Source organism: Acanthochromis polyacanthus, chromosome 6 (genome assembly GCF_021347895.1).
Source record: "Acanthochromis polyacanthus isolate Apoly-LR-REF ecotype Palm Island chromosome 6, KAUST_Apoly_ChrSc, whole genome shotgun sequence".
Taxonomy (NCBI): domain Eukaryota; kingdom Metazoa; phylum Chordata; class Actinopteri; family Pomacentridae; genus Acanthochromis; species Acanthochromis polyacanthus.
This window is the reverse complement of record NC_067118.1, coordinates 35,055,364-35,077,365: the sequence shown is the minus strand read 5'-3', so window position 1 is coordinate 35,077,365 and position 22,002 is coordinate 35,055,364. Positions and strand designations below refer to the sequence as shown.

At 42.0% G+C, this 22,002-nt stretch overlaps 1 protein-coding gene across 1 annotated transcript; it reads left to right on the top strand.

Moving 5' to 3' along the window:
* Nucleotides 1-4,633: 4,633 nt before the first annotated feature.
* bgnb (biglycan b) lies at nt 4,634-20,509 on the top strand. Its single transcript, XM_022191812.2, has 8 exons — nt 4,634-4,902; nt 13,041-13,314; nt 16,240-16,352; nt 16,990-17,203; nt 17,355-17,465; nt 18,142-18,235; nt 18,803-18,941; nt 19,046-20,509. Exons 2-8 carry the CDS (start codon nt 13,056-13,058, stop codon nt 19,241-19,243), a joined length of 1,128 nt encoding a protein of 375 aa, XP_022047504.1. The 5' UTR covers nt 4,634-4,902; nt 13,041-13,055; the 3' UTR covers nt 19,244-20,509.
* Nucleotides 20,510-22,002: the final 1,493 nt, after the last annotated feature.

Genomic DNA, 22,002 nt, shown 5'->3' with positions numbered 1-22,002 from the left:
ACCCTCGGAATTCTGGCTCCACTTTGGCTTCGGTCCACCTGGAAAATAATCTATTAGAAGTGGAGAATATTCCCACCAATACCTTCTCCTGTGTCACGGATTCCCAGGGACTGGTCCTCTATCCACAGCAAGGCAACACATATGAGATGCATACATAAACAGATACACACAGTATACATGTGTGCATCGACATGACAGACAGTTACACTAATCTTTCAAGGTATTTTGTCATTTGTGCATCTTTGTAATCACCTTGGAATCACACAGGGTTTGCAGAAATGTAGTGTTATCGTGCTGTTTTCTTAGTCAGTCCGAGCTTTCATTTCAGCATCTCCAAACCCATCGTTTTCCTTTACGTCTCTTCTTTGATTGCAAAAATAACTCATATTTTGGTATGCAATGAAACACATATGCAATTTACACGGTAATTGAAGTAATCATTATATAAAATGCTCTTAAAATGTAAAAGGATAATGCATTACAGTGGAATCAGAATTTGTTCTAAAGACAGGTTTTACTCTGCCTTTTCATTGAGGTATGTGTTACTTTGGGAATTTGAAGATTGAAAGGGATTAGCCCATGTCTCTAGTCTAAGTCTGGGGTACTTGCAGGAGAAGCCTTTAATCAATGTAAACTGAAATAAAGGAAGGGTTGTTGAGTGTGACACAGTCAAATCTAAGGAAAGTTAAAACGCCTGGTGACACAGTGTGAACCTAAGGGGGCCATTAAGGAAGAAAAATATAAACATCATGCTGGTTCTCTATCACCAGATGAGCTCCAACATAAACATCCACCACTAGCCACAAAGTAAAAATGCATAAGGTCACTTTGACTGTGAAGGGGGCCTCATTCAAGGCCTCCAAACATGTAGAGGTGACGTCAGTCTCTGTAGGATTGTGTACAGTAATTGGGGTACAAGCATGTATGCATGAGAGCAAGAGGCCAACACATTATTTGGGCTACCAGTGGGGGAGATGAGAAAAAGGTGAGGAACGTGTTAGGGGGAGAGCGGAGCTAAGGGACAAACATGAAGCTGACTTTTAAGACACAATACGGTGATTGTTCTTCGAAAGTCTCTAAGCTGATCAGCGAAAAATGAGAGGAGTAGCAGTTCATGTATAGTTGAATCCAGTAAGACGTGGCTGCAAGGCACAGAGGAGGGGAGATTTGAAACAGAGACGATGAAGAGTGTAAGGCAGAGGGCTGGATCCTATTCAGAATGAAAGCCTGCTAACCTTTTTAACAAAGTAAATTCCCAGATCTGATTGTCCGATCTGCCTCTTTCTTTATGCATTCATCAACGCCACTGGATCTCGCTGTCCATCCGTACAGCTGTTCGTCCCCCAACTCACCCCTTCCTCTCTGTCTGCCTCTTGCACAGGATAGCATGAACAAACAAAGCCCCATTATTCTGTACTAAAACATCTACGGTTTTGGACAGTTCAGACATACTTTGAGCTGATGTGTGACCACAGCGGTGTGTTTGTTACCCTAAAATCAGTCATGACAAGAAAAAACACAGCTGCACTCTGAGTTACTGACCTCTTATTTTTTTCCTAAGAAACAACTTCATTAAAAATCTCTTTTATTCTATTCCCCTCATCTTGTGTTAAATCAGTGTCTGCGCTGAGCCATGTCAGCTGAACATGACAGCCAGACATCTTGATTTACGGTCCAGTTAGCTGCTTAGCATCAAATCCTGTATGATAAAATGATACCGGAGTGGTGTCTTTAATTTGTCAACCCACTAGTACAAAGACAAAGCACATTTCACAATATATCACTGAGGAATGAATATAATTAAAATGATAAAATGCGGAGTCGCGCTAAGTGTATAAAGTTGTAATTTACAGACGGTGTACTTGCTGGGTTAACTATCTGGCTCGGGATATAAGGTTTCAACAAGGAGCAGTGTTTCTGTGGGTCCAAATGAAGAACAGGAGGTCCCCTGCAGACGTTTAAGTCACAAACACATAAAGAATGAGGCAGATAGAGAGACAGTTAATAACATAGAGAATGAAAGTGAACATGTATGATCTAAGTATGTTAAATGAGCAGACACACACATATTCATTCTTCTCACTCTCTCTGCCTGGGCGTGTAATCACATGTTCTGCTCTCAGTCTTGTGCATGTGGTGCAGTCTCCATTCTCCATAATTGTACAGTCATTTTGTAAACAGCACATTACTGTCTAAGAAACTACACATTCCCACTTATACTGCAGTTCCTGCATGTACGGGCTGAGCCGAAGCCTTGCACAAAAATGACCGAGCCGCATCGGTTCGCTTTTTCCCATCTTTGTAGTTTTTGCACAGACGGATGCTTTGATGCTAAATCCTTAAACCTCCCCTCCGCGGCCTGTCACGTGGGATGTTTTAAAATTTGACAGGCTTGCCACTTCAGTGCCATCTATCATATTGAGTATACTGACATGGCTAAATTGTTAAACTGGCGTCCCATCACACCAAGCAGATGTTTTGCATCCCGTCGAGCTCAGGCCGGAGCCCCGGTTATAAGCGGTTGACCGTGGAGCAGTGTCAAGCTTTTCTTCTCCCATGTACTGTCTGTCCTACCCAGAGACAGCAGCTTCCTGTGTTTGTTATTTGAGGGGGGAGTAGGAGAGGGAGGATGGGGTAGTAGGACGGGGGGAGGGATAAAAAGCAGCAGCACATGCAAAGAAAAGCAGCAAAGGATTGATCTTAAAGACTAAAATGATGATCAGAGCTGTGAAAGAGGATGGTTGCAGGGTGGAGGAGTGGGGACAGCTAGTTTGCTAGAACATGACATCGGGTTACAGTGTTAAAGGTCAACTATTTGGGGTCATCAAGAATGTGCTTACCGTAGTGTGTATTGCAGAAGCAGCCGCTCGGCCACCTGCACTGATGTGTTCATCTACGATAGCCGGTGGCATCAATTAGTATGAAATAAACTTCTTTTGCGCAGAACTATGAAACACAAATTATTGTCATTTCTCTGCTGCACACGAGGGCGCATGGACGTTACTGCATGGCAACACCTATGCAAGATTCAGCGACTGGGTGTGCTAATCCCAGGAGACACGGTAGTTGAGCACTCGTAGGGCAAAAAGAGTTTAATTTGGATGCCAAGCCCTCAAGCTACAGACCAACACCATAATCAAGTGAACCACAGCGAGGGAGATACAGACACACGGAGAAATAAAGTGCGAGAAAACGGAGAGAAAGTAGGAGGCTGCAAAAAACGAAAGAGAGCGGATGCAGACATAGAAGGAATGTAATCTGCAAAGGCTTTTATCAAAACTCTGTCCCCTGCCAACAGCCCCTGCAGGGCATTGATCTGGCCTGCATGCCTTTTCCACCACTGTGAGCAAAAAGAGAGAAAGGGAAGCATTTAACGAAATAGAAATACAGGCAGGAGCGACAGTCTCGTCTTGTAATGACAGAAATGATGATAATGGATTATGTGTATATAAATGCAATGTGGGAATCTTTTTACAAGGCCAGAAAAGTTCCCAAACTGTGCAGCTTGCCAGACTCGCTGCTTTGCTCTGGGTGTTGGCAAAACGGGGAGGAAAAGGGAGAGAAAGAACACTTCATCCTGCAAAAACAAAAAATTTAATAGAAAACTGTGAGAAGACACAAAATCATACGTTTTGTAACCACAGCCCTAGAAATAAGCTTTCTCCCTGATTTTGGTGGAGCTCAGAATCACCATTCTTTCCGAGTACTAATCAGAGAGAAATGTGTTACTGCATGTTGTGCGTTTCGATAGGGTTTGATGCCACAAGCTGCTAACCACTAGTGATTAAAAATAATGCTCATTCTTACATGGCAAACACCTCAAAATGTCTGCAAACAGAAGGGAGCAAAAAAGAATTCCAGGGGGATATTAAAGCTGAGTTCCTTGTGACAGATTCTTTATACACACCAACACAATTAGGGTGTATATAATTAAAATGTATGTGTTTATCATCCTAAAAAAAACAGACATGCACAACTCTTGATGATGGTTAAATCAAATATATTTTGCTACTCAAAGCTTCCTAGAACTGAAGTGAAACTCTCAAAGAGAACAGAATTAAGAACACTTTTTTGTAAAAAATTGCATTATGTGAGCCACAATGTGGGCTTTCTTTGCTTTCCCGGTGGTGCTGCTGCATTTTGTAGCTGCACTGCAGGGAAGTCTGTCTGAGGTGTTTGAGACAATACCATCTTTTAGCTTGTGTTTTAATTGCCGGTGCTAAAATTACAGAGTCTTTAATCTAGATTGGCTTCAGGAGCAGCTAAACATGGAAACTGTAGATCTCAGACAAGGTTCAAAGAGTGTGCACAGTCTCCTCTTCCTTTTTTTAATGAGGAAATGCTATATACAATGGGAATAAGTGATGATAGACTTAACCTAAAAGTACATAACCTCAGTCTGAGGTGATTGCAAGGTCCGGTCCCTCAGGATTAAAATGAGGTTTTTGGTGCCATAGCATAATATCCCAACGTTTTTCGATCATATTTGAACGTTGTGACTACAGAAATTATTACTTGCGATATCAGAGCTGCAGTAGCTACTCTGCTCCCCTCCTCTTTCCTTCTCCTCCTCTTTCCTCCATCCAAAAAGGGGAGAAAGGAGGCTGGCTTGACTTTATGGGCTCGACCCCCCCTTTGCGCGCAGTCATTTCCTCGACTTGGAGAGACGCGCACACGGTGGCCTGACACGGTTCGCTGTGGCGCACAGGAGCTGCGGCTGGATGTCGGAGGATCAGAAGGAAACGGCGCAATAATCCCTAAATGTGATGAGAATATAGACTTAAAAAAACAAAAACAAAAGAAAAGAAAACTCCAGGATAAACTGACGCACAAGAGGGAGAGAAGATTCTTCAACCTGCTTTGCTGGGGATTTGGAATTAATATCTTATTTCTATCCAAAAGGTAGGGGAGTTGGGTTATTTTATCATTTGAGTTTTTAGTCTTCTAATTAGTTTAGAAGCAGTTTATTTCCTCTTTAAAGCCAATATTACTTTACAAAAAGCTTTCCATGTGCAAATATTAGGTGTAAATGAGAAATCCTAAAGTTTATAACTCGCTAACTCGTTTTAGTTTTTTGCGCCTCACTCAAATTTTACATTTTCATTCAAAGATGTAACGTTGTTTTCTTGTGACTGGCATCAAATAACTTCTAATATTCCTGAAAAAAGAAAAGAAAAAAAAGAAGTTTATCCATCACCTTTCGGTTATTATACTAAAGATATTCGTGGCTCTCCGGTTGAACCTGTTACATCTTTTTGCGCATCTGATGCTGTACTCTTTCCATTGTGCTCTCACTCCAGACCACCACTAGATGGCGTAACAAATCTCCAAAGGGGATTCAAGCAGTCGTCAGAGGTTTAGATTCGAATTAAGCAAACTTTTTTCCACTCATTTTATCCCCATTTATTCTTCTCATCAGGCTCTAAATGCGACACATCAATATCGGGTCTTTTAGATCCAACCCCTGCAGCATCATTTAGGGAGAATAATTACAGTGCAACGTGCCAATCAAGGCAACTCACTCTGGTGCACAGGCCTGCAGTACCCTCCAATTCAGCTCAGTATACACAATGTTCTGACTGAAACTGCTGGGACTTTATTCGGATGGAAGATTCTGCTTTGCTGTGTGGTATTTTGTCACTGCAGGTCATTTTCCCCTTATTGGTGGTCAGATTTGTCTACCATGCATGAGCCATTTATGTTTAACTGAGGCTTTTTACTGTTCAAAAACACAGCAAACAGTGTCAGTCTAACTGGAAGTTGGTCCGACAGTCAACAGTGATGGTCTGAATCTGTTTCCTGACCTTCCAGTCTGCTCACACCTGCTCATCCGTCTGTACTGAGATTCTCTCTTCCCATCTGATTTTCCACCTGCATGCTTCACTACAGGGTTTTATTGTAATTTCTTGACTGAATTCAGTCTGTGAGTCCACATACAGCTCCACATTCCCACTATTCTTTTTGATCAGCTGCAATCTGATACCACAGCGGTTTCATTTCCCCTTGTTGTTACAATCTGAAGTTAAATTTGGCCGCTGGTTTTGTTTTTTTCCCCCCCATGTTTTGACAGTAAAATATGCCGATTGCTCCATTTTGGTTTTTCATAAAGCAGCCATTGTTTACAGTCTCTATTCACATCCCACCGAGAAGTGGACCAAACTTTGGAATAGTCTGCATGCTTTGAATGATCTGCCCACATGTATGGATCCTCAGGTCAGCTGTCTCTCTGCTGCTGAAGGATTTGGCCCTTTTGTGTCGCTCCGTGTTGCCCTGCTCTCCGTTCAGCTCTGGTTAGGCCTCATCTCTGCAGCACTGAGCAGCTCGCGACCACATCCAAGCTTGGCGGCAACAGAAAAGCTGCCAAACAGTTCCTTTTTTTAGGGATAGCAGTCACCAAATTACAGCCACTGGGGCAGTTAACTCCACCCGAAAGCTCTTAGCGGACCCGCCTAGCACTAACAGCCTGTATGTCTGAAGAGAACGTGAATTTGAGATGTGTGTGTGTGTGTGTGTGTGTTTGAATGTGTTGAGTGAAGAAGATTTGGCAAAATGAAGTGAAAGAGGTCAGCCAAATAACCAGCTCATTGAGGAGGTGGACTTCATTTTCAATTTTCAGACCAAATTACATAGAGGGTTTGCATGCTGTGTGTGTTTGTGTATAAAAATGGGAGAATGTGTTTGCATGACTCCCCACATGCAAACATTTGTGTGAGTCTTACATTTCTGTATATGTGTCAGAGTTTGTTGCCGCTTGGATGCAGTTTAAAGTAACATGATGTTTTGGGGAATAATACAACAATGGAACAAAAGTGTCCCGTTGAGTGCAAAATTAGAAGTATTCTCTCCAACACTGTCAGATACTTTGTGCACAGTCAGCGCTGTGATGATTTTAAGCCGCTGTGTGACTTTGATCGGTGCTGAGTGTTGACGTGGCGGCTGCCAGTACACCAGCGTTTGCGGTGCCAGCTGGCTCTTGGTAAGCTCTCTGCCCCACCTTAACTCCGCTCACACGACTACAAACAGTGCCTATAAAGCCGAACCGGAACGCTCTGGAGCAGCTCCGGAAGCACCAGATTTTTATACCTCAATCAATATTGTGAGGTTTAGTGGGTTTTGGCACCTCCAGATGTCAGGGTTGCCAAAAAAATTGATTGTGCGGATGTATGCTTGTAAAATTTGATGATTTTACATACATACCAACCAAATCTTTCTCTTTTATACAAACAGAAAAAAGGTAAAAGTGAGAGTTTCTCTCAACTGCAGTCATGGGAGAACAAACTGGAGGAGGTTAATATTCTTGGCAATGCAGGGAGCATATAGTTTAAGTTTGTTTAGCTTGACATGGGCAAAGGGTGCCTTGTGGGAACTGCGGCCACATCAAAGTAATTGCGGTGGATGTGAGGGCTGACAAGTACACATGTAGACATGATGGATAGGCCATATAGGCAATGCAAAGCCAATCTCACATGCCTAGTGTGGGAAACTCAAACAGCAGATACACTTGTAGGCAGATTATTTAAGATAGTGCCTTCAGCAGCACTATTGTGTTTTATTGACAGTCTACATCTATCCATCCGTACTTGTACCCCTGAGTTTTCAATCATTTCTTTCTGTTGCTTCTATCTTTACTCTTTATATCCAACAGTAACCCTGTGGAATTCATACGTTCAGAGAAGTGTGTGTCTTCTGTTGCCTGTTAGGACAGCTTAAATTTGATTCAGACAGACGAATCCGTGAGAGACTGACACACTGGGCATGAACTGACATACCTCTGAGACAGGGAATTTCCTACTCTTTGTTCCTCTTGTTCTTTTACTGAGGTAAAAAAAATCATTTCTGTGGAGGAGATTGGAGCCTCCGCCTCATTATTTGCTAAGACGATTCCGAGGAAACAGCAGCTACCCTGTAGGCTTAAGGGTGTGTGGGCATGTAAACTTCTAAATGGGATTTGCTCCAATTCAGGAATGCTAAGGCTGGATCACAGGGGACTTTCAAATTTGTGCAAAACTTTTGAGACTTCTTTCAGTTTGAACTAAGAGGACTATAGCTGAAAGTTTGAATGTGGAACCTTTACTTCTAAATGAATGTTAGTTAACATGATTAGCAGAGTAGGAAAAAAAACTTGGGAAGTTCAAGATGCTCCCCATTGACTAAGCATTCAGAGGATGATGGACATTCAGACATTTGTCAGAATCGTGCATCAGTAGTGTTTGTGTATTTATTCTAACTACACAAAGGGGAGGCAAATGTTCTGCACTGTAGATTTAATCCCTGGCAAAGACCAAAAATCATAGATTTTCACTGCTGTGTCTGTTCCCTTTTGACCTCGTACTAAGAAGAGATGCTACACCTTAAACAGTCCTCGTTTTTTGCTGCTCTCTTGATCAGAGCGTCGTATAAAAAAAACTTCCCTGGATCTTCAGAAGCTTCATCTCTCACATCCTAAAGGCCCTGCTGACACACAACTCCCACTCTTTGCTTCAGTCTGTCTGCCTCATAATTGTCATTCTGCTCTCTGCTCTTTTTTCTTTTTCCATTCTCTCTAAGTAAGACAGGAATAGCTGCCCATCCGTCCATCCATCCATCCATTAAACCGCTCTTGGCCTGTGGATGGGAGGAGAGCCGAGGGAACAACAATTAAGATTGAAGCCTTTAGTTTGTTTTCATCTCACTCCGGATGTTTGACGGCTCACAGCTTAACTGGAGGGAGAGGAATTCATATGTACAAACACCCGGGCCGGATAAAAGTGGGTGTTACTGCCAGAAAAGCTGCCTGATTGTGGGATGTAGTTCACTCTTATCGTCATGTTGTGTTTATAGTAGCCTTGCGCGTCATACGATGATGACAGACTCTTCTTGTTCCTGTCTCTCTTTCTTTTTCTCCTTTGTCATGTCCAACACCTCTGTCTGCAAATCTCTATCTGCTATCGTATCTCTACAAACAACAGACAGATCACTGGTCGGACCAGTGAAAAGCAGCTCCATGAATTAGAATCTCACATTTTTAGATTTGCAGTGTGTATTTGCTATACCTCCCATAATGTTGCAAAGGACAAGCTGCAGAAATCGTATAAATAAATCCGGCGGCATATATTTTCCAGCTATTTTGTGCATCCTTGTGTGTTTCGTGTCATTGTGTGATGCTGACTATATATGCCCGAGCTGTGTCCTTTTGGCTGCATTCTTCTGGCCAGGCCAAGGCCAGTGGTGTTTTTTTTTCTTTTCTGCAAAATGGTATAATTTGGCAGCTATTTTTATTGCAGGGAGCAGACTGCAGGGGCCAGTTATTCATGCTTCCAGGCAAGGTCCACATCGTGCACAGGCTCTTTGTTTCACTGATTTTAATGCCCCCCTAAATAAATCCTTTACAGTTGCAGAGAATTGCATGATCGTCTTTAAAGAGCAATGGTCAGAGGCTGAAAACTGATCCTTTTCTCATGTGCTGGATGTCCTCCATAAGGTTTCAGAGCTACACTGTGTTTATATGAGGTTATGAATGTGGTCAGTAAGTGTTTGATTGATAAGCATGTGTTGTTTATTCGTCACCCATACACTGTGATGTACTGCTCTGACCACATTCTTGGACTTTGTGAAATGTTTTTGTTAAGGCTCTACTTTTGCAATTTAAAGGATCAGTCTCAGTTTACAGAACATTTTTTACCAAGTGTGGAATGAGAAGCATTTCCCTGACATTAAAAAGCCCTTCAAACTCCTTCACGAGCTTTATATTTTTTAGGCCATTCAGGGTTTTCTGAAGACTGAATGCTACCAGAATTATCCTGGGACATTCGATGGAATAGCCTGGCAGAGATCAAGCAACTGTTTGAATGTTCTTGTGTTTAGTAGAAAAGAATGCAAACACGTTAGCAACTCATAAAGAAACGCAAATGTCAAATTGAGGCATCTGGTGGAAGTAAGTTGATCACTATAATGTCCTCCTTTGCTTCTTTAGGTCACGTTTTCCTTGTTTTTTTGTCACTTTTTCCTTGCTTCCTGTTATATTTTGAAATACCCACCTTTCCTCTCCTTTCAGACACCTGCCCTTGTGTGTTTCCTGTCTTACCACCCTGAATGGTTTCGCCTGTTCCCATTTTCCCTTCCCTCCTTTGTGTATTTGGTCTGTGTGCTTAATTGTAAGTTTGTCTTTGTGCCTTATGGTTTTTTCTCTGGATTTTTTTGGATTCCTGCTAGTGTGGTTTTTGCACATTGTCTTAGATGGTGTCTACATATACTTGGGTATTTCTGATGTGCTTGATGTGTTTTTCCCCTTTTGTTCTCAAAAAGTTCTCACTTTTACAAATCTGAAGCCTGAAAAAAAACAAGCAACCAAAAATGCCACATCGAGGACCATATGCATGGCCTGATTCTGTTGCCTCTGTTTCTCAGTATGGTGGAAGAGTAACTGTACATTTTTGTGTAAAGGTGTAAAAACAGTTGGCACCAGAATTTTTTGTCCACATTCACCATAACAACATTGCATCAAAAAGTCAATCAAAAAGTCCCCATCCACACCAAGTCAATACCTTTGGGACTGAAAAATGACACCAACACAAAGATGTCAAAAACTGCAGTTCCTCAAATAGCCATTTGAGGCTGGCTCTAAAAGTGAGTCAATCCTTCTAGGCTCCCATTGTAAAATGCCCAACTTTACAGAAGAAATTTACATTCAAAGCCTGGGTATAGCTAATTTTCCATTCATGACAATTGTAAGGAGGGATGAATTTTTATTTTACACCCACTTAAACGCTTTTAAATCCGAAAGCTATGCACAGTTAAGGGCCTGGCAGCATTGAGTACAGGTGAGAGCCGTCATATGAAAGTCCATGGCCCAGAGACGTCTGCATAGTATAGTCATACTCCACCTTTTTGCTAATTTTTAGATTAGCCAGGGGTTAGAAGGAGTCATGCGATGCCAAGATGGCAAGGGTTGGAGCCACCCGACTAAGCTTTAAACTGCTCTTTATGAAACCCATGGGCGACGTCTTTCTTTAAATACATTCAGGGATCTATACGTCAACATTGCAAATACAGTTTCGGAAATCTTAATCCTAGAATGAGTTTTCCCAGCGGTCTCTTTTCAGTGACCTAAAACTGCATGTGGATGAAAGAACAAAAAAGGACAATTTTAAAAATACCTGTGTACGAGTTGACAAGGTCTTGGGATTATCAAGTACAGTTGCCTGATTTTTTTTTTTGCCAGCCTAATTTGACGCAAAAGCTTTCTTCAAGTAAAAATCAAGTTTCTCCTTGTTTTATCCTGTTTTTAGGTCTTGCATTTGTGTACTTTTGTCTGCTCATTCACCATTATCGATTATGTTCTGATCTGTCGTTGTTTTTACAGAGTCTCCCCTAACTTTCACTCCCTTAGGGTGGGTCATTCCTCCCTATACTAAACTCTTTCTTGCCCCTTGGTCCTGATAGTGCGGGAAGTCAAATTATGCTCTAATTTTGCTTCCTGTGAAAATCTAATTATCTTGCAACAAGATCATTAAACTTCCCTGAAGGTCTGTTTGCATGCTACCCTTTGGCACCAACACTTTGCAGCCGTCTGTATGACTGAGCTGGGGATCAGAGGAGGAATTATCATGACAAGGTTAGAGATCATAGGGCTTTAGTTCGCCCCAGCGTCCAGTGTAGGTCTGGGCTTTACTTCATAGGATTAGCCTCAAGGGTCACACTCTCCTGCTGTAGGGATTAATTGGCCTGGTCATAATTCGCTTTTCTAGGAATTAGTTTTTAGGTTGAGTGGGAGGGGTTGCCGTGCTGAAGTGCTGGCTAGGTCAGTGCAGGCAGGAAAAAGCAAGAAAACAAACACAGACATGCTTAAATGTCTGGTGACCTCAATTAGCCATGCGTGTGTGTGTGTGTGTGCACGACTATGACATCATGGAGTCTGGGTTTCACGGCATTCATACGCACACAAACACGTGTGCCTGTACGCACTCATTTGTACTCGCACACCCGGTTTCCCCTGCACATGAATGGTGGCTTTGTTGCAAAGCTCATTTGCAGGAATAAAGTTTTCCACCATTTAGGTGATGTCCTCCATGCTATCTGATTGGCCAGTGAGAGGAGACTCGGTCTCCTGGGAATAGTGGTGTGCAGGAAGCAGACAGTGACATTTTGGTGTGGTTTATGTGACTTTGCTTCCCAGAGTCAGTTCCTGGCAAGCGTAACAGGGGGAATGAGTGCATTTCTCCTCACCAGTCTCCAGCTCCAGCCTGCCTGTTAGGTGTGGTATAAACAGTAGGGCTTTGTAATTAGGGATAACCAGACCATTTTATAATATTTAACTGTCAATTTATAACTGACCACAACCAGGAGGCTACCATTGCCAATGCACAGGCGCAGAGTCAAAACTTTTGCTGTTGAGTGTCTGTTGATGAATCCACCACCACCTTCCCTCTGCACATTTAGAATTAATGTTGTCATTCATACACTGATATATAACTAGTCCAACCATCTCTGTTGGAATAATACTAAACATAAATGCCCTAGTTTTCTTTGTGTGTCTCAGTTTTTAGTCATTTTCCATATGAAGAGTTTATTTGCAAAAACAGATAACTCCATTTTTATAAATTTTCAGAAATTTTTTTTGATCGTTTACTTGAGATAATAATAATAATTTATTTTTTCTCTATTTTGTCATGTATTTTCTACTACGTCAAATCCACTCAACTTCAGTTTGATTGATATTATCTCAAGTAAACGATAGAAAAAAAATTCTGAAAATTTATAAAAAATGGAGTTGTCTGTTTTTGCAAATAAACTCTTCATATTTAGGTATGCATCATGCCAGAACAATTCATAGTAAGATAATGCAGTTGTACAGGCCCTGAACTTTAAGTAATAATGCAGGACACAGTATTGGTTAGTGGATCAAACATGCAGTTACTTTGCTTTGACAGACTTCGGCCTTGCCTCTGTAATTTTGCTTTTTCAACTGAACATATACATTTTATGAATGTGGAATACATTACAGGGCTGTTGTCTGAGACATAAAACTGACTCTGCTCTTCTTTCTCTTTATATTTTCTCAGCCGTTTAAGTTAAAGATGTTGCAGCATTGCTCCCTCCTGCTGTTGCTATGCGTGACACGGCTGCTCTGCCCCTCCGCCGCCTTGCCCTTCGAGCAGAAAGGCTTCTGGGACTTCGCCATGGACAGTATGGACAGTATGGACAGCGGCGGCATGATGACGATGATGAGGGATGAGGAAGAAGGCTCGGCCATCGAGGAGATCCTCCCCCCTGACATACCCATGTGTCCCTTCGGATGCCTCTGCCGGCTCAGGGTCGTCCAGTGCTCTGACCTCGGTTAGTGAGAGTGTGCGAGAAGGAAGTAGAACAGCAGTATGTATGTCTGCGATGGTTTGTCGTCATTTCTCAGTTTGTGAGTGTGTCAGGAGGTTCAGACGGCAAAACAAATGAGTCGAGTGACTGTGCGTGACCCGAGCCTCGCATGACTTTCATAGCCTCAGAGAATCAAGGCCCCCTTTGGTGTATTATCTAACTGAGGGCATGTCTCCCCTGGGATAATGTTAGTATATTTTGACAAGGAAAGGCATCTCTTTGAGGGATTTTGTGTTCCAGACTCTGTGTGTGGATAGTGGGTGGGAGGGGAAGAGAGTGATGGAGTGAGCAGAAAAGGGGGGGAAAAAAAGCTGATATTGAGAAAAAAAGAAGGGAGAAACCAAAATAAGCAAGATGAAGAGGGATCAAGGCGGGGGAGAAGGAGTTAGACAGTGCAGAGAAAAAAACACAAAACAGAAAGGGGGATTTTGACGGGGAGAATTTGTCTTTAAGGAGCTGTTTTGTGGTTGTCTGAGGAGTTGTTAGCATGAGATAAAGAGTTTCTGTATTAAGATGTGAGGATTGTTCACTGTTATGATTTCCACTAGAAAAGCGGAATTTGTTCTGAAGTGACAAAGAACAAGAATCAGCGGTTGATGCAGAGATTGTCAGCGCTTTCCTGACAGATCAGCTGAACAGATTCCATTTCAAAAAATGTCATGAAACTCTTACAGTCTGCCTGAGACTGAATTCCTCCAACAAGATGAAAGCTGAATACTGTTTGTCTGTCTGATAGCACAAATACAAAAAAGCTCCCCAGCTGAATTTCTTGAAACTTGGTGCAGAGGTGGAGCATGAGCACAGGAAGTACTCTTTAAATTTTGGTGTGGATCCGGACCTTTTTGTAAAAATAAGGCTTGGCAGAGGATGTACTCTCCGGGTGCCGTTCTAGATTTAGTCACGCTTTTGTAAAAGCATCCGCTACAATTTCCTGACAGTAGAAATTATAAGTGCACAATGTCCCTTCTTTGTCTATTCTTACAGGGCTGGAAGGAGACTGAATTCAATCTTATTTAGGGACGTAAAGATTCTTCATTTTATACTGGCTGTATAATCTAATAAGACGTCTGTGTTTAGACATGATGGTTTTGTCGAATCATCATTTTACAAGCTCCATGTATTTACTGTCCCTGGTCTTTCTGCACTGGGTAAATGTGGAAGCGTATAATTTCCGAGATGTCAAGTGCTTATTTAGAACAGATGTATTTTGGTGGTGGCGTCTGTCTCCTCTCAGTGTGCATCCCGGAGTGATGTTGAGTATTTGTGCTGAGGGGCACTGGGGTTTTTGAGGGTGCTAGTTTTGTCAGTTTGTGGCAAAGGCTTTGAGATGTGTGGTAGATATGGGTGAGGAGCTGTGGTTTAGAGGCTTAAAGGACTCACTTCATCAGGGTCTTGGTGAAAGTCCTTTTTTTTCCAGGTAGTCATGCCTGCCAGATTTGATGCAAGCATGCAGATTTTAAGGTTTCCTGGCAGGAGACATGCTGCAAGCTGCAGGTGTCGACTGGAAGGTAAATATTTCCCACCACATGAATCATCTCGGTTACATCCTGCACCCTCAGAGTCTCACAGCAGCTGTAATAACGCTATTACATTTCAAAAAATAAATTACACGGACCAACTCTGGTTTATGATTTAAACATTATACCTCAGATGGAAACTTGATCTTCCCCTGCCACTTTAATGCTCCCTATAGGCAGCATTTCACTTAATTCCTTGCATCAGAACTCTCTGCGCTGTGTGGACGTGGTTTGAACAGAATGTCAGAGGGAGCTGCTGAGGTTTTTTTTATGCTGTGTGGTGTCATGGAGGGTGTGGCACGGCACAACCAAAGCCATATATCTAAACTTAACTCTGGATGGACAGCTGTGGGTAAGGTCCTGCGGGTCAGATGTGGTTGGTGGCAGACTGGATCCCAGTGGGACAGCTGGCAGCCTCTCAGCAGCGAGCCTGGTTGCATCATGGTCTTGGTCCAGATGAGGCTGGCCCCGGTCGGGTTTCGCTTGCCGTGGCTCGTCTGCATCACTGACCACATCTGATACTCTCGTCCACGTGGCTCTGTGATGTGGTCTTGTTAATGATCACTGGTTTGCGCTGAGTCATCCCCCCCCCCGACATCCCCGAATTAAATAGCACAGGTGTATTTCCTAACGTCGCTCTAATGTCCACGTGTTGCAGTCATTTCACAGCCGGTGCGAATTTATTGCTTGATAAACAGTTTACACGCAGAATCCTAACTGTAACGGCTTTTGGTTCTCTCACAAAGAAGCCAAAATGAAGACACTTGCTGCCATTTCAACACTTCTTCACCACTCACACATTAACACACACAGCTTGTATTTCTCTGTACGTGTCAGGGTTGTGCCCGTCTCATTTTTATTTGATGTGTGACTTTGCTGATGGTATTTAAGTCACATCCTTTGTGATTTCTGTCAAATGGAAACCAGATGGAAAACATCTGGTGTCGCCATCTGGTGTGAGGGAAATTTGTTTCTGTCTATGAGATTGTGTGTGTGTGTGTGTGTGTGTGTGTGTGTGTGTGTCCGTCCATGTCAGCGACAAACCAGTAATGCTAGCTATGTGCTGCACTGACATTTAAGTGTGACCTCCATGGTTGTGTCTATGTCCACCTTTCATTAAAATAATAGACGAGCGGCACCAAAGTGCTCATTTGAGATTGTGTGGGAGTGTGATGGGTTTAATTCTGAGGACTGATGGAGGTTTTAAACACACAGTGACTATTTATTTTCCACAGCCTATGTCTGACTATGACATCCTAAGAACTTGCCAATTGAAAACAAACTGCTTTTTAGGGTGTTGGTTTACAGTCACCCACGGATGCATTTAATGGAGGGTGATTCCCTTCTCTGTTTTTATTGTTCCTGTCTTCAGGTTTGACTGAAGTGCCCAAAAACGTTCCTCCAGACACCAAGTTCCTGGACCTGCAGAACAACCGTATCACCGAGCTTAAAGAGAATGACTTCAAAGGCCTTTCTAACTTATATGTAAGAGACACACACTTTCTGCTCGCTTAGAACTGTAATGTCCCTTTCAGCTCTGCACTTCTTAAAGACGTGCAAATGACTCATCTCAGCATGTGTTGGTTTCAGTAGTGTGAAATATCATCTTGACCTCTGTGTCCTCTGGGATTCAGAGGTTCATTCTTTTTCTCCCTTCGCTACCCTTTGCTCTGAGAGCTTTAATTGTATTAAAGTTTGAGCCTGAAGCCAAATGGGAGTGTTCAGGCTCTCTTAGCAATAACGCTTTGCTCACTCTTTCTTGACCCACATTCAGGAGCGCTGACCAAGACCAATATTAAATCTGGCAGCTTAGGGAACTTCTGACATGACATTATACAATAACATCTCTATTAAGGTCTGTTTACCTCAGACTTCATCTGTCTCCATCTTTCAGCCAGTGAAGTTTGCAATTCGATGGTGAGCCGTGATGGATCTGTTTTAATTCACTCAACACATTCAGTCTTAGCATAGGGCACAGACATAAGCTCTTGTGCTTTTAACGCAGTATTTTGGCTTTCTTTCTTGTACTATTTATTACTGTCTGAGTGCTGCTGATATTTTCACACAGATCAAATGAGATGGATGTTGAATTTGTGCTTTCCTGTTTCCTATTTCTTTTCAGGGTCTGTCTCTGAGGAATAACCATATTTCCAAAGTCCACCCCAGAACTTTTATCCCTTTGAAGCACATGCAGAAACTCTACTTCTCCAAGAATCTGCTGACCACTATCCCCAAAAACTTGCCTGCGTCTCTGGTTGAGCTGAGGATCCACGAGAACCGCATCAAGAAGGTGGCAGCTGGAGCCTTTTCAGGGCTGGGCAACATGAACTGCATAGGTCAGAATTGCTGATGACTTCAACAAATGTAGACTGTATTCTGTGGTGCTCGCCGCTGCATTTGTCACCATATAGCACTGGCATTGGATTTTGAATATTAAAGAAACTGGATTTTTACTCCATGCCATAAATACTCCAATTTATCTTGCAGAAATGGGAGCAAACCCCATCCAGAACAGCGGTTTTGAGCCTGGAGCGTTTAAGGGACTGAAACTGAATTATCTGCGTATATCAGAGGCCAAACTAACTGGAGTGCCAAAAGGTAACAACTCATGTTTGTTGCTAAAATAATGGGAAATTTACAACAGAAGCATAATACTGACTATTTAAAGAAACAGTTCAGTTGTCCAAATTTTGGATAATATGGTAACTCACTTAGATGAGAATGCTATAAATAAAGCCAGCAGCCCATTAGCTTTCACAAAGCGCACATTCACTTATCAACATGTTGGATCTCGTTTGTTTAATACGTACAATGATGCCTTTTTTGTTTCCTGGAAATTGCACATTGATGATATTTAGGGCTCATCTAAAACTGCAAATTGCCATTCTTATACTTTTGAATGCATTGAGCAAACTGCAAGAAATGTGTTAATTAGTGATCTATAGATGTGCTAAAGGGCAGATTTTTTTCACATTTGGAGAGTGCTAAGTTCACTATTTACTCCTGTTTGCAGTCTTTATGTTGAGGTGTATTAATTATCTGGCAGTTGTATAGCTCCATATCTAATATATTAATTCACTGACAGACTTAAAAATGATATCAATTTTTTGTATTCAACTCTAAGAAAGTGTGTTTCACAAAAGGTCACGTCCATTTTGAAGTGCTTCACTTGTCCAAACTAAACTAGAAATAGAAACAGAAGTGGGCAGCTGCCGGACAAAATCAAATCGCAACCTTTAGTTGAAGACTTCCGGGTATTGTGTCTACCTTTTAGATCTCCCAGAGAGTCTCAGCGAGCTTCATCTGGACCACAATCAGATCCAGGCGGTGGAACTGGAGGACCTGAGCCGCTACAAAAACCTCCACAGGTCTCCTTCACGCTTAAGGCTTATTTCTAACCATCTCTGAGTTCTTGGACCCTGTGTGCTTTGTTTGCATGGCTGTAAGGAATTACTTATAAAGTTGGCAGTGCCCCTTAGGGGCAATAATACAAACTACATTGACATTCTACTTAATAGTAGCGGGAAAATGGTGATAGTTTACTCTTATCTATGCTCTCTGACAGTCAAAATACTGGTCCTCATTCTCTAATGTGTCTAAGCAGATGTCTTTATAGGGTATAGGGTCTGTATAGGGTTAAATTTCATTATTTATTCATGTGTTTTATCAGTTGTCACATGTGAAAATATCATTCTGTGAAAAAGACCTTTTCACACTCTGGTTTTCTTCTACCTCCTGCCACGCACTTCTCTCTAATGGCATAATTTATGGTCACAGGAGTGTGGCAGGTTTTCCTACCCCTAATTCTCACTTAGCTTAATATAGCTTTCTTGCACTGCTAGTAATCAGGGAATCTGCATTTACTCTGACTCACACAAATTAAATGCACCATGCCCCGTTTTCTGCCTATTTACCATTATTCCCACTTATCCCAGGTTGGGCCTCGGCTTTAACCACATCCGTAACATAGAGAATGGCAGTCTGTCCTACCTGCCCAGGCTGAGAGAGCTGCATCTGAACAACAACCGCCTCACTCGTGTTCCCGGAGGCCTCCCAGATATGAAATACCTACAGGTGAGTCTGATGTGCACAATCAGTTCTTGTTTCATCTGGTAATGAGTGGTTTCCATGATGCTCTCCCCACCCTCTCCTGATCTTTGTCACTCCTGCTTTTTCAGGTGATTTACCTCCATTCCAACAGTATCAGCCAGGTTGGCATGAATGACTTCTGCCCCCGAGGATTTGGGATGAAGAGGACTTTCTATAATGGCATCAGCCTGTTTGCTAATCCTGTCAACTACTGGGAGGTGCAGCCGGCGACGTTCCGCTGCGTCAGCGACCGGCTCGCTATTCAGTTTGGCAACTACAAAAAGTAAAAGAAAAATGAAGATGCTGGGAGATGGAAAGAGTGAGGGGAAGGTGGTGGAGGAAAGAGGGAGGAGCAGATAATTTAAACAATGATGCAAACTTGAGAGATGGAGTGAAGGGAGTTCATATTTGAGATGATTAATTTTATTATTAATATCATTTTTGTAAAGAGGAGTAGGAGCGATGGAGAAGATGGGCAATAAACTGATGAAATAGAAAGCAAAAGTGAAAAATACAATCCCATAACTTGAAGGGAGTGGGAAGCAAAATGCTTGCGGCACTGCATCTGAGTTTTGTTTTTTTTCCCGCATTTTTGAATTTGAGGTTTTCAAAGTTTTGCCATTTGGAACAGATGAAAAAGAGGAGAACGTGTGAGAAGAATGTTTTTTTTTTTCACCCCCAAGCCTACATCGATGACAAATGAGTGCTGAAAAATTGTAAAACATTTCATTCCGTATTTTTTGACAATAGTTCCTTTTGTGATAGAGATTCTTCTTCTGTTAACATTTTTGCTGAGATTATGAGTAAAAAATAGAAAAGCAGTGCATTATAGATTTCTATATGTATACATATATGTGTATAAGGTGCTCTATTTGACTTTCTGTGTGTGTTGATTTGGTTAATACATCACATTATCCCCGTTTCCCCAATCTGAAGCCATGTGGATCTTAACTTTGTGAATAATTATACTATACTGTAATATGAAACAAGTAGTCACAAATTTGGGGCTATTTTCCACCACCAGACACAAAAAAATGCACCAAAAAGAACCTTAATTGATCAAAAGGGCAAAAAAGTGCCTTTAAAATGGCCCGTATCCGAGCTAAATATATTTTCTTATTGATTTTATTCAACTGAACCACGAGCCTGCCTATGTAAGGAGTCTTTTCTGTGCCTTTACTAAATATTATGCTATCTGAGCGATACCTTAGTACAGTATTCCTTAAGGGGACATTGAGGTAGTTGAGGTGAGCCCCAGGTAGAGAAAACACACATCCGCTTTGCTTTGAGAAAATGAAGGCAGTGTGCTCACATATTGCTACGAACAATAGTAGTGTTGATGCATTGTTTTGCACAGTTTTTTTTCTTCTGTTATGCTTTATCTGCTTCAGGGTTACTGGGGGGTTAACCTGTTTACATTGGTAGACCACATGCACCTAGTTTAGCCACAAGTATTACGTCCTGTCTCTGTCCTGTAATCTGACATCCTACTGCTGCATGTGAATAAAGACTTTTTTTTTTTAGCCTGCTGCATTAAACTAGAGAACAACTGATGCCTGTGGGTGGGATGTTGTGTGACAAATAAAGAAAAAAAAAACACCGAAAATGGGAAAAATCTGATGAATTCTAAACTTTGTAAAGATTTTTTTTAAGCAGAGAAATTTGGAATAAACACACTTGAACATTCATTACATGCAGTCAAAAATGTATAAGAAAGTGAGTCAAATATGATAGAATATAATATTGGTCTTAAGGTATGACTTTATCACCACCTTGGATATATTATTAATCACAATATGAGCATTTCAACTGATTAATGGAGGTAAAGTAAAGAGAATATTTCGCCAGTCAGGTGGCATCTCAGCTAAGCAGATGGATAGCCTCTTCTTATGTGATGGAAAATGTAAAATCTGCTTCTTTTTTGTTGTTTGAAGTGGTATTTTCTGGTTTTGTGTGTGTTTTTCTGTGCCAGAATTGCTGCAGCCACAACAAAGCTCTTGACTGGTTGCCACATTGCCACACTAAGATCCTTTAAGCAGTTTGAACCAACAATTCCATGCTTTTCCCCAGAGCTTTTCTTTTGTGTGGTGCAATCTTCTGCACAGATAAATAAACACGCACACACAACCACAGCAAAAAGGAAAGGAGGGTGATGCAGAAAATTCAAAATGCCTCTTTGTGTACATTTAAACCAAGCCTTAAACATTTTCACACCAATTAAAGAGGAAAACTCAACTCAAATAATATTGAATGCGTCAGATTGCAAATGCATTGTCTAAATTATGATGGACATTGTGATTCAAATGAGGCACAGTCTCCAAATTTTGTTCCTTTGAACTGTATTTGTATCCGGATTAACATGCATCCGTCAATCATCAGTGGCAGACTCATGGTTGTCTCTCATTTTTCAATTGCTACTGTAAGATCCTTCAACCATTCTGAACCCACAATTCCATACTGTTTCCCAGAGCTGGTCTTTGGTGTGGTGCCATCTTTGCACAGATAAACACACAAAACCACTGGACAACCACAGAGGAGGATGGTGCTGAAAAGTTCCCATATGCGCATCTTAAACATTTTCACACCAAATTAAAGAGTCTGGATGTCTCTTTTATCGTGGACCTAATTTGCATCCAGATCAATGCAAAAACCTCCATTTTATGAGCTCATGTATTTAGACATGCATCGCTCACTCATCAGCGGCATAATCATGGTTTCCTCACATTTTCAAATGTGCCGCTCCGTGCGTCACCGCGGTGCGCCTCGGCCGCGTCCCGACGAGGCAGCGCGCACTCGCCAGTGTTGACACCAGGCGGATATGCGGCGATGCTCTTGCGTGCGAAAGCGTCTGCAGCGGTCTCTAAGCAGCTACTGAGAGATTTCCCTTCGGACGACAGATTAGGAGGAGGAGGAGGAGGAGCGAACAGCATCTGTAAGAAAAAAAAAACGGTATCTTTTGGTCCATCGTGTCCGCTCGGCGGTAGCGGCCCGTCGATCCTCAGAGGAAGCCGGGGGCTGGATTTGACATATCGCAGGGATGAACTGG